Raw genomic sequence first — 12,535 nt, 5'->3', positions numbered from 1 at the left:
GAAATGAAGCAGAACGCAGTAGCAGCGATGGCGTGGTCCCAGGAGGGGGTGTAAAACAAAAACTGGACATAGGTGGTGGGGTAAATGATGGAGACCAAGAGGCAGAAGAGGGCGAGGTAGCAGGCATGGCAGAGCAGAAAGTCCCCCCAGGAGAAGGGGAAGCAGTAATGAAGCGCCAGTGATTCAATTATGAGAATGATGAAGGTCACCACGAAGCAGAAGCACAAGATAACAAAGGACCAGGTACTTGTGGGCACCGTCCAGCTGTCCAGGCTGCCCACTAGTGAGATGGCCACGCAGGTGGAGAGCAGCTGCAGTGTTCGGAGGAAGTAGTCCATGATGGCCCAGAAGTCCAGGCCTCAGGACGATTACGTGGAGGTCACGATGGTCATGCAGGTCACCTTCACCATCAGTATGAGAGTGGTTGTGGCTGAGGACCCACTGGAGAAAGATCCAGCTTCGGGGGCGGATTAAGTCAGTTGCCAGGGAAAGGCTCAGGGCCCTGTGACGGCTGAGGCTCGGGATCTGTGGAGTTGGAACCAATGGCTCAGACACTCGAGTAACAGCACAGCCGCTCCAGAAGGGTTCTCCCCACCCATCAGCCTTGGCCTTGTCAGGAGACTTGTCTTATCCCAAAACTCCCAGCTGGGTTGGGTCTGGCTTAAAACCATGAACATATTTTTGCCCTTTAAACTGTGTCATTATCTACAGGAACACAGAGTAGGATGGGCTTTATCTGACATCCCAAGCCTTTCAGGCTCTGAAAATTAAAGTATTAAATAATTCATTTGGTAAAAGAATTTGACCTAAACATATACGAGATAATTAATGATCTTTATTTATTTCACTTGGGGTTTCCCCTGTAGCTCAAGGGTAAAGAATCTGCCTGCAATGCAGGAGCCTCAGGAGATGCAGATTCGATTCCGGGGTTGGGAAGATCCCCTGGAGGAGAGCATGGCAACCCACTCCAGTATTCTTGCCTGGAGAATCCTTTGGAGAGAGGAGCCTGGGCGGCTACAGTCCATAGCATCACAAAGAAGCGGACACGACTGAAGCAACTTAGCAAGCATGCATGCATTTATTTCACTTAGTGTGAAAGTTCAATTTAGGCAGTTGCACAAATACTAATGTGTTTAATTGCAAAGAGCTTTCAGTGTTATGTCATATACAGTGGATGCACCAGGTTATCTGTCTAGTGCTAAAAATTTCTGAATTCTGGAGCATATCCCAATTCTGACTCCAGAATTGAGACTGTAGAAAAGAGACTGTAGATTATACTGCTAACCCCATTTTACAAACGAGAAAACTAAGGCTGGAGGACTCAAGTGACTTCCCTGAGGTTAAAAGCTGAGGAGTGGGAACCCAGATAGCAATGCCAAAGCTGTGGTTTGAGCACTTCACTCTACAGCCCACATGTCAGCAAGGCCCGTGGGTGGGAGCCCAGGACCAAGCCTCAGGGCTCTGGGACCCAGGACATGCCTTCAGGGCCACGGCCTCCTTCCACAGCAAACTAAGACACAGTGTCCCGGCCTGTCCTCCCTGCAGCATCACTAGAAGGAGCTGCCGTCTGAGGGGACGCAGCCCCACCCAGAGGAGGGCAGGCTCAGGGGTGAACAGGGAGGAGCCCTGGGGTGAGAGCAAGGCCGTGGGGACAGGATGACGTGGGAAGTAGGGACTGCTGTGAATCCCCTCCCTCAATTTTGCCTTCACATGTGACTCTTCCCCATTGGGGAGGGGAACCCCCCAACCCAGCATGACTCCAAAGTGGAACGTCTTTGAAGAACCACAGAATAAACTAACATAATGTCTGACTCTTAAGCTGCAAAACATCCATCCATCCAGATGGCAGTCTGGAAAGATCTAGAAGTAGTCCTACCTGAATGAGGATTCTCCTGGCCTGGGAGACTGCTTAGCAGCTTCCAAGCTGGGAAGAAGGGATTAGAAATGAACAAGGATTCTGTGTCTGATTCTGATGGGGGGCCTTTCAGGGCATCTCAGGGACTGGGTGGGGATTGACAGATGATCAGCCCCCTTTTAAGGGCAGGAGCTGAAAGAGGAGGCCCCTGCAGGACCCCTAAGGGGTGACAGCCTTGAGGTTGCACCCGGGACTGGGGTGGGGGTGTGGGGGCAGAGTGGAGATGACTGGGGGGATCCCAGGGTCCCAGTGGCCCTGAGGCAGCCCAGTAGGTGTCTTCTGACCCAGAAGGGATGCAGGCATGGAGCCAACATTCCCCATGGAGGAGGGACCGGGACTGGAACTGAGAGAGGAGAACAGGGGCCTGAAGGGGTTTCAGGGCTGTGACAGGGACATGTGGCCAGAGTGGCAGGGACCCTGGAGACCATGGAATTGCCCAGGTCACCTGCCCAAGACAGGGCTGCAGTCCTGCCTCACACGGGGGCTCCTCTAGGATCCAGTGTGTCGGGGGAGTGGGGCCCCTCCCAGCCCACCCCCTCCTCAGGGACAGCTGCTCTGTTTCCAAGGGACTATTTGCTGAGAGGCCCCCAGGGCTGAAGGGCCAGCACCCTGAGCCCCAGCCAGCTTCCTGCCATAGTGATGGTGATGGTCAGACACTATCAACAGAGTTAAAACCTTGCTTGTTTTACAGCCAAAGTCTTATGAATAGTTAAACACAGCTCCAGAGTTTGATGGATTGTTTTTATCTGTTTGATCAGTCCAAAAAATGGACTGTGTTGATCTGCCTGTTTTTGTCTGTTTCTATCTTAGCTCTTCTTTCTCTAGAAATATATGACCAGTGACCTGTAGAATAATGACCCACTGATCTGGACAATGTAAGGACCACACTCAAGTTTAAAAGCCAGAAAGGTGTCTCGTGGTTAATGTAAAGTCTCTAAAAACAGAAGCACAGAGCACCTCCAGCAATGCAGCCTACAGCCTGCATCCCTTTCCTGTTTCCCTCCTTGTATAAATCCCGGCTCAACCTTGGAGTGCTGCGAGCTGGTTCTTTTGCACAGTGGTCTGCCTTCTCCCCCGGCTGCATCTTCCTTAAAATAAAGCTACTTTTCTTTTACTCAACACTTGTTTCTCAATACTGAGTTCTTATTCTGAGCTGGGTGACAATGTTGGCCATCCAGGCAGCAGTCATGTCCCTGGGGCTCCGGCCCCGCCCCCTCCTCCGGGGCGACAAGGGCGGTGCGTCTGAGAAGGTCGAGGTGCCAGTTGCTCCCGGCGAGGATCTACAGGGCTGTGCCAGTAGCTGCCAAATGTGTTAGTTTCCAAACTTGCCCTGTCCCTCCCGAGTCCTTCTGTTGCAGGAAGGGGGACCCCTTCCAGGGCCCGAAACTGCGCTCTTGTCTAACACTTGGAAATGAATTGTCTGAGGAGATACATGTGCTGACAAAGCAAGAGATTTTATTGGGAAAGGGCACGCGGGCGGAGAGCAGGAGGGTAAGGGGACCCAGGAGAACAGCTCCGCTGCATGTCTCGCAGTCTCGGCTTTTATGGTGATGGGATTAGTTTCCAGGTTGTCCTTAGCCAATCATTCTGACTCAGAGTCCTTCCTGGTGGTGCCTTGTTCAGGCAAGATGGATGCCAGAGAGAAGGATTCTGGGAGGTGGTCGGACAGGTGGTGTCTCCTTTTGACCTTTCCCAAACTCTTCTGGTTGGTGGAGGCTTATTAGTTCCCTGTTCCTTACCAGGACCTCCTGTCCTAAAACAACTCAAGCAAACGGTTACTATGGTGCCTGGCCAGGGTGGGCGGTTTCAATCAGCATGCTTCCCCTAACACTTCCTCACAGCCTGCTTTCACTTTCTGTTGAGAGAAGGAAACCGGCCTCTGAAGGAGCTGCGGAGCTGTTGACTGAGTGAGTAGAGGGGTGTGTACCTTGGAAGCCCCCTTCCCACCTGTTTGGGAATATTCTTTGCCCTTTGGAACTTTGGGGTCAATTTGGACAGAACAGAAGTGGGACCTGGCTTTTCTGTGACTCTGTACCAGTCTCTACCCAAGGGGGAATTTGCATGTTTGTTTGTAATCTGTTCCAGGGGAGTGGGTGAAGTGAAGTGCAGGGGCCTACATCCATCCAGTGGACTTTTAGACTTTGTAGAAGTCCACTGGATACTTCCTGGCAGGTTGGCAAAACTAGAGCTATGACCTTGTTTTAAAAAAGTCTTTTTTTAAATTGCAATACAGACTGGCCCAGTTTGCTTTCGATTCTGAAGAATGGTGGCCCCTGAATGGGTCTCTAAATTCCTCCACTATTTGGACTTAGAACTAATTTGTCAAAGATCTGGTAAGTGGGAGGGAATTCCATGTGCAGGCCTTCCTGTTACTCCATAGTAACAGTAACAGGGCACTGAAAGGCAAAATTCTTCCAACAAGGGCACTAAATTAAAGGCAAAATGGAAACTAAACTGTGAAAAGCCTGCCCCCTTTACAGACGAGTCTTTGCAGTTTGCAGGCGAGGGAGGGAGAAGAGGGGATCAGCTCCTTATGGATTTGAATTTCCCCCACCTCTGTGGGTCCTATCCTAATGCCCCAGGCAGGGGCTGCCTAGGTCTGCAACCCCTTCCCCCAGTCTCTGGACCGAAGAAGAGTTCTAATGTTCTAACACCAGGGGAGTTCTAACCCAGGGTACCCTCCCCCCCACCCCCTGCCCAGCATGAGATAAAGAGGATCTGAAATAGTTTCTTCCTTTAAGACCTGACAGGACACTCAGTTTGGTCAGGGTGTGTCCACTACAGGGGGAGGGGGAGGGAGAGGGTAGATTTCCAACAAGATGGTTCTCTGCAGGAGGTCTGAGTGCCAGAGGACAGCCAGTTGGCCATCATTGGACTTTGTTTTCCACCTCAAACCTACTAAACCATAAAAACACCAGTCCTCCGTACACAGGTGATCCAGAAAAAATGGTAGAAACGTTCATTAGTATTTTTTTCTGACCCCCGCTCCCCCATTGTAGGCTGATGCACAGACATGGGTGATGATTGTGTTCACAGTGGAGGTGGAGCACCTTGTTCCCGACACTGGTCTCTCAATGTTTGACTTCCTGAGGGATAAACAGACAAGCCCGAGTTGGGTAACATGGCTAAGGGGCTTCCAGAAGCTAAGAGGTGAAGAGGGACCCTTCCCTGGGCATCAGAGACAGGGCAGCCCTGCTGACACCTTGTTTCAAAACTCTGACCTCCAGAACTGTGAGAGAATACACTGCTGTTTTAAGCCATCAGGCTTGTGATGATTTGCTGCAGTAGCCCTAGAAATTCAAGATGAATTTCCAGAAATGAAAAATAAATTCTTTGTCATATTTTTTTTTTAAGTTTTCAGAAAAGCTTGCTGACCTCCTACTCTAGAGCATGGTGGTCATGTGGATCCCAGGACCCCTGGTTATATCCTGTGTCCCCCAGTGTCTGAGACTCACAGGGGAGGGTCAACTGATCTAGAGAAGGCAGGTTAGTCCAAACACCCGCAGGAGCCAGGAGGGAAGGAAATAAGTAAAGGGGATGGAGAGGACTAGGGCCCCTGGAAAGGACCAGCTGCACCTCAAAAGGGTGGTGAAAAACAAGATGCCGTGTGCATGACATGGTCTCATGTGTATAAAACTGGAAAAGATATACAGATATGCCTTATAAACTTGTGTGCATATATGTACACACATGTCCAAATGTGATGTCAGAGCATGTGAAATGCGCTGAAGGCTGTACATGAGGTTGAGGACATGGATGCTTCCTGAATGGAGGGGTAGATGCTTCTGTGAGCAGGCTGGAAGCCTGGCCACACCCAAGAGGGGAAAACAGGCACATGGGAGATGATCATAGTCCTAATTTTTGTCAGTTCAGTTATACATGAGAAAAAGAAAATATAGAAAATTAAACAGAGAATGAAAACTATAAAGGAGACAGCAGCTGCTGAGCTCCAGTGACCCCCTTTTTAGGGAATGCAGCCCAGTGAAACCGGATCTCCTGAGGCTTGCAAAGGAGCTGGAAATCTGGATTTTCATGTGAAATTGGAGCACTGTGCAGCTACCAAACACTTGAGGAAAAAAATAATGTTGATTCTCTACCATCGCTTTCTGAAGGGAAACCAAACACACCCCTGGACCACCTCCAGTCCAAGCTGGTTTGCAGCCCCTGATCTGCAGCAAATCAAGCTGCATGTGCTGATGTCCAGAGTGGGGCCAGGGCCTTCTGGGTCCTTTGTGAGGCGGAGGGGGACAGGTAAATGGCATGGGTTGAGTGTGCCATGCACCAGGGCTCTGATAAGCCCTTCACATGCTTCCATACATTTAATTAATGTAAAGTAGATACTAAAGCCCCCTGCACAGATGGCAAAAGTAAGGCTCTGGTGAGTAACTTGCCCAGGTTCATCCAGCTCTGAGGGATCTCCCACGATCTCTCCCCTCTACCTTCTTTGCCCTTCTGGCACCTCCTCCTCCTTCCTCTGTCCTGACCATGACCTTCCTGGTTCCCTGTCTTCCAGTCCACACGTCTGGCTGCTGGGCAGGCAGGGCTCAGCCACATCCAGGCTGTACTCGGACAGGGGACACCATGTCCAGGATCACAGATTAGAGTGGAGGAGGGGCTGCTGGGGAGACTCAGGCAAAGCTGCTGATTTCCAGGTGGGGGAACTGAGGCCCAGAGAGGGCACAGGCCTGACCCAGGGTCACACAGCAAGAACCTCATCCTCTCCTTCCCCAAGCCCTCCCTCTGTGACATGAGAAGGACCCAAAGTTGTCTTTTAGTCTTAGGTGGAATCTCAGGGTGAGTTCAGGTAATTAAGCCGGGATCAAACTGGGGTACAGAGAGCATGACACCCCCAGCCTTCCTCACGCCAGTGCCCCTCCCCACCCTTGGCAGTGCCCACTGGGAGGCTAGCAGGCTCCAGGGCTCCACTGGCGATTGGGGCTCAAGGAGCTTTATGAGTCCAGGAAGGTTCTCAGGCTTTGCTTTGTGTTTCTCTTTCCAGCCTCAGCTTGTCCCAGGGTTTATTATCAGCAAGATGACAAGGCCCCTGATGGCAGGAAGCTGGCTGGGGCTCAGGATGCTGGCCCTTCCGCCCTGCGGACCTCTCAGCAAATAGTCCCTTGGAAACAGGGCAGCTGTCCCTGAGGAGGGGGCAGGCGGGGAGAGGCACACTCCCCCAACACTGGACCCTGGAGGAGCCCCTGTGTGAGCAGGACTGCAGCCCTGGCTTGTGGGACTGTCTTGGGCAGGTGACCTTGGCAATTCTGTGGTCTCCAGAGTCCCTGCCACTCTGGCCACGTGTCCCTGTCACAGCCTGAAACCCCTTCAGGCCCCTGTTCTGTCTCAGTTCCAGTCCAGTCCCCTCCTCCATGGGAAGGTTGGCTCCATGCCTGCATCTCTTCTGGGTCTGAAGACCCCTACTGGGCTGCCTCAGGGCCACTGGGACCCTGGGGTCCCCCCAGTCATCTCCACTCTGCCCCTCGCCCCCCCCCCTCAAGTCCTGGGTGCATCCTCAGGGCTGGCCCCTCCCAGGGGTCCTGCAGGGGCCTCCTCTTTCAGCTCCTGCCCTTAAAAGGGGGTAATCATCCATCCATCCTCACCCCCTCCCTGAGATGCCCTGGAAGACTCCCCATCAGCATCAGACACAGCATCCTTGTTCATTTCCAATCCCTTCTTCCCAGCTTGGAAGCTGCTAACCCGTCTCCCAGGCCAGGAAAACCCACACAGGTAGGACTGCTCCTAGATCTTTCCAGATTGGCACATGGATGGCTGCTTTGGAGCTTATGAGCCAAACATTATGTTAATTTGTTCTGTGATTTCTCCAAGACACTCGTCCTTGGAGTCACGCTGGGTTGAGATCTCCCCTCCCCAGTGGGGAAGAGTCACAAGTTAAGACAAAAATGGGTGGAGGGGATTCACAACAGTCCCTACTTCCCATGTCATTCTGTTCCCACGGCCTTGCTCTCACCTCATGGCTCCTCCCTGTTCACCCCTGAAACTGCCCTCCTCTGGTTGGGGCTGTGTCCCCTCAGATATCAGCTCCTTCTAGTGATGCTGCAGGGGGGACAGGCTGGGACACGTCCTCCAAAAGACTACAATCCATAATCTTTTTTCTGAAGTCCCTTTGGGACAGATATGTTTCTGAATTCAGAAACTTTCTGCTTCCGACTACTAACACGGTACATCTACTCTATGTGACATCACACCCCACTGGTGTCTAAAAACAATTTGTGATCAAACAGATTCATTTTGGCAACTGTACTTTTGAACATTCACTTTCATTGAAATAAACAAAAATTGTTAATTGTCTCAGGTCTGTTCAGGTCAAAATTTGCTACCAAACTTTTTTTTTTTAATTCTTTTTCAATTTTGAGAATCATGAAGGTTTGTGATTGTAGAAAAGAAGCAGCATACTCTATATTCCTTTAAATAATGGCACCTAACACAAAGAAGGCGATGGCACCCCACTCCTGTATTCTTGCCTGGAAAATCCCATGGATGGAGGAGCCTGTTAGGCTGCAGTCCATGGGGTTGCTAAGAGTCAGACACAACTGAGCGACTTCACTTTCACTTTTCACTTTCATGCATTGGAGAAGGAAATGGCAACTCACTCCAGTATTCTTGCCTGGAGAATCCCAGGGACAGGGGAGCCTGGTGGGCTGTCGTCTATGGGGTCGCACAGAGTCGGACACGACTGAAGCGACTTAGAAGCAGCAGCAGCAGGAGCAGCACAAAGAGATAAAAATATATACACAGTTTTGATGCCACCCTCAGTCTAGCTGTGAGTTTAGGATAAAACAAGTCTCCTGAAAAAGCCACCAGTGATGTGTGGGGAGAATCATTCTGGAGTGGCTATGCTGTTACCCAAGTGTCTTGAATCATTGACTCTAATTCTACAGGTCCTGAGCCTCAGCCTTCACAGGGCCCTGGGTCGTTTTCAGGCATCTGACTCAATCCATCTCCAGATCTGGATCTTTCTCTGGTGGATCTTCAGTGAGGACCACTGCCACAACCAGTGACCGTGACCTGCCTGACCATCACAGCACCATGGCCACCAGGTCCACATCCACAGACCAGGACTACTTGGCCTTGGTGTGGTTCTGCTTCCGCCTGCTGCAGTTGTTCTCCAGCTGCGTGGCCTTCTGGCTGGTGACTTCTGGCTTTCGGAAGAGGGGCTACGGGGACGTAAATATCTGGGCCATGCTCATCTGGTTCCTCTCTTTGCCCATAAGCCTCATCGTAGTCATAGTTGAATTATGTTATATCCAGTCCCACTTTCATTTCTCGTACCACATGCCCCTCACAGATGCCTGCTTCGCCGCCCACGTCTGTCTCTCACCGTTCGTCGTCCAGTCTATCCAGAGACACCAGTTTTTGCCTTATGACCCTTTCATAGACAGGGTCAATGCTGCCCTATCATTCACCTACATTACGTGTTTCCTTTATGGTGTAGAACTGTCTTGCACGTGGAACTGCTACAAGCTCAAAGACCTCACCTGCGCTGTGTACACCATGCAGGGCGTGCTGAAGGTGCTGGAGATGTTTGTGGCCTGTGTCATCTTCACCTTCATCAGCAACACCTCCCGGCACCCGAAGGAGCCAGCTCACGAGTGGTGTCTGGCCATCTATTGGATCTGCTTTATCCAGGCAATTGTGGCCACGCTGTTGAACCTGGGCAACTGGGAGTACAGGCTGCCCGTCCAGCTGACCCTGCTCTCCGTCCTCCTCTACTCCACTGCTTTGGTTCTCTGGTGGCTCTACCCAGTAGATGAGGAGATTGAGGGCAAGCCCGAGGGATTCTGGGTCTTGTACATGTTGGGGCTCACCGACCGCTGGAGCCGCTGGAGCCGCAGGGACCATCGACAGGCTGTGGCCATCCTGACAGCCATCAACCTGCTGATTTACGTGGCCGACCTGGTGATCTCAGCCCACTAGGTTTTGTCAAGGACTGAGGATCAGCCCTCTTGTCAATAGAGGTTTCTATACTGAGCTCTGATGTCGTCTTCCTGGCTCCCCTTCTCACATCCTTCCCCGTTCATCTCTCTCTCTTTTCTGTTTCCTTCTCTCCATATGCTCTTTGTCCTGTTTTATGTGTTTGCTCACACCCTGTTTTGTCTTTCTCTTGCTTCTCTCATCTTTTCTACATTTTCTGCTTTTGTCCCTTTTCTGATCATCCTTGGTCTCCTATGTCCTGACCTCCTCTTCCCATTTTCCTGCTGATCAATCAAGATCAGATTTCTTCCTTCTCTGCCCACCACCCCCTCCCACCTCCTAAGGTGCTGACTTCACAGCACACACCTCTCTGTGTGGCTGTTCACACCCTGGACATCCGGAGGGGCCTTGTTACCAAAGCAAGTCTGTACCCCTGGCAGTGCCTTAGTTGGTGTGTGTGTGTGAGTTTGGGGGTGGCATGGGTAACTAGGCTGCTGCTGCTGCTGCTAAGTCGCTTCAGTCGTGTCTGACTCTGTGCGACCCCATAGACGGCAGCCCACCAGGCTCCCCTGTCCCTGGGATTCTCCAGGCAAGAACACTGGAATGGGTTGCCATTTCCTTCTCCAATGCATGAAAGTGAAAAGTGAAAGTGAAGTCTTGCAGTCGTGTACGACTCTTTGCGACCCCATGGACTGCAGCCTACCAGGCTCCTCTGTCCATGGGATTTTCCAATCAAGAGTACCGGAGTAGGGTGCCATTGCCTTCTCCAGGGTAACTAGGCATTGGGCCTCAATTATCTGAGTGGAAGGCAGGTGTACAGTGTGCCCTCCCTTCAATTAAAAAAAAAAATCTCAAGAGGTCAATTATTTCCAGCAGTCAGAAGTCTTAAAACAGAGACCCTGGATTCCAGGTCCCCACCTGGTGTTCAGCCCCTTTGAGATTGGCTCCAGAATTTTTGCAGGCTCACTAAACACCTGCTGCCTAGAGGGTATCTTAGAGGAAGCCAGGGGTGAATGCCTTCCATCCCAACTACTCTATAGGGAATCAAAAAAAGGAGCTGGTGAAGAACCCCGGGATCTTGAAGACACCTGTTTGCAGCATTGGTGAGGGGCAGCCATGTGACCCTCCTGCCCCAGTGTTCAAAACAGCTTGTCCTGCCTCTGCAGGGAGAAGAGCATGGCCACTGCAGCCTTAAAGGCGATGTTAGCCTGAGATTTTTTTTTTTTTTCCTATCTTCTGATTAGGAGGGCAAAAATTACTGGGTAACCCTGTACTTAAAGGGGGAAGTTTCTTTTCAAATTTTCTTGGGCAGATGGTTTGTGGGGGTGGGGCTTGCTGCTTCCATTGTCAAAGCAACCGCAGTGCTTGAGTGTAAGGGAACACACACTTGTGTGTTTCTGTGTGCCAATTGCTTTCTGATGCTGTTTCTTGGTTCTATGAGACTCAGGCATAATATGATCTAGATCAGTGCATATAATTTTTAAAAATTCCCTGGAACTCCTGGTTCCCATCAGTTCCTGATGTCAGTCATAGAGAAAAGGCTTGTCCCCTTGCCTATATCCACAATGTCCCTTTTAAATCCCAATGTAATGATGAGAGAAGCAAAATAAAAAAATGTGAGAAAGACATTCACATATTCTAATTGCTCCAATTTGTCTAGACTACTGAAGAGTCCAGCCAATTTCCACCCTCACCCAAATTTGTTTCTGGAAGCCCCTCCCACTGACTCCCCATCCACACCTGGATCAAAGTCTTGGGGTGTGGCCCAGACTGTGACACAAGATGGGGGGGGGGGTCCCACCTCAATGCCAACATCCTGGCCCCCTAACTCCTAAAGGGGCCTCTCCAGAAAGGTGTGTCCTTGTGTGTATGCTCAGTGCACATGTGTGTGCATGGTGTGGGCCCATGTGCTCCCCTGTGTTGAGACCAGCAGCCCTTTGCAGTAACTGGTGGCTGCAAAGACCCCACAAGTCTCCTGTCCTCAACCACAAAGCCTCAGACCCAGCACCCTAGTGTCACCAGGGCCAGAGGTGCCAGGAAAGTGGAGTTGTGAGGGAGACGCAGGGTAAGGCCCCCCACTGCTGCCACTCTCTCCTGGACTGGGATGAAGCATGTGATCTTCACCCAGGGGCAGGTGGGGTGGAGCAGGGGGCATTCCCAGGAGGTAGTCTCCATGGCAGGCAAATCTTAAGAAGCACTGAAATAAAATTAACATTTTAAGGCAAGACAAGAGAAATTTAAACATAAACTTTTGGTTAAATACTGCAGAGATCACATGAAATAAGCACTGAAAAGTGTCCACTGGATGTGACCATTTGAAAGTCATTGACAGCCTTGCTTAGAGCTTTTTTATGAAGTTCTCAGGACAGAAACCAGTGCATTGGAGACAGAGAAAGAGAAGGAAAGACGATAAATATAGGTTTCTCCTGGGGCAGCTAGTGTCTGTAAGGGGAAAGAGAGGGTCACAGTTGGAGAGGAGCCAAGGGTCAAGGGAACCTAGATGATAAGTTTGCAAAAGGTCATTTACTATTGCTTGACTTCAACCCAAAGGAACATCCAAATACTGACACAATGTCCAAAGGGGAAAATACTTTTTAATGCCCGGAGCATGATAAAATGTGAATCACGGTGACAGTGTATGAAATCATTTAGGTAAATAGGAGATACGTTAACTTGTTATCAAACAGTCTG

At 50.7% G+C, this 12,535-nt stretch overlaps 1 protein-coding gene across 1 annotated transcript; it reads left to right on the top strand.

Moving 5' to 3' along the window:
- The first annotated feature begins 3,660 nt into the window (after positions 1-3,660).
- Positions 3,661-11,552, top strand: LOC129633732 (myeloid-associated differentiation marker-like). The gene is made up of 2 exons (XM_055555632.1): positions 3,661-3,822; positions 8,812-11,552. Exon 2 carries the CDS (start codon positions 8,960-8,962, stop codon positions 9,845-9,847), a length of 888 nt encoding a protein of 295 aa, XP_055411607.1. The 5' UTR covers positions 3,661-3,822; positions 8,812-8,959; the 3' UTR covers positions 9,848-11,552.
- The last annotated feature ends 983 nt before the right edge of the window (positions 11,553-12,535 follow it).

This window comes from Bubalus kerabau, chromosome 19, assembly GCF_029407905.1.
Source record: "Bubalus kerabau isolate K-KA32 ecotype Philippines breed swamp buffalo chromosome 19, PCC_UOA_SB_1v2, whole genome shotgun sequence".
NCBI classification, from domain to species: Eukaryota; Metazoa; Chordata; class Mammalia; order Artiodactyla; family Bovidae; genus Bubalus; species Bubalus kerabau.
Note: the sequence above shows the minus strand (reverse complement) of the source record. Positions and strands in the feature narration are given on the sequence as shown.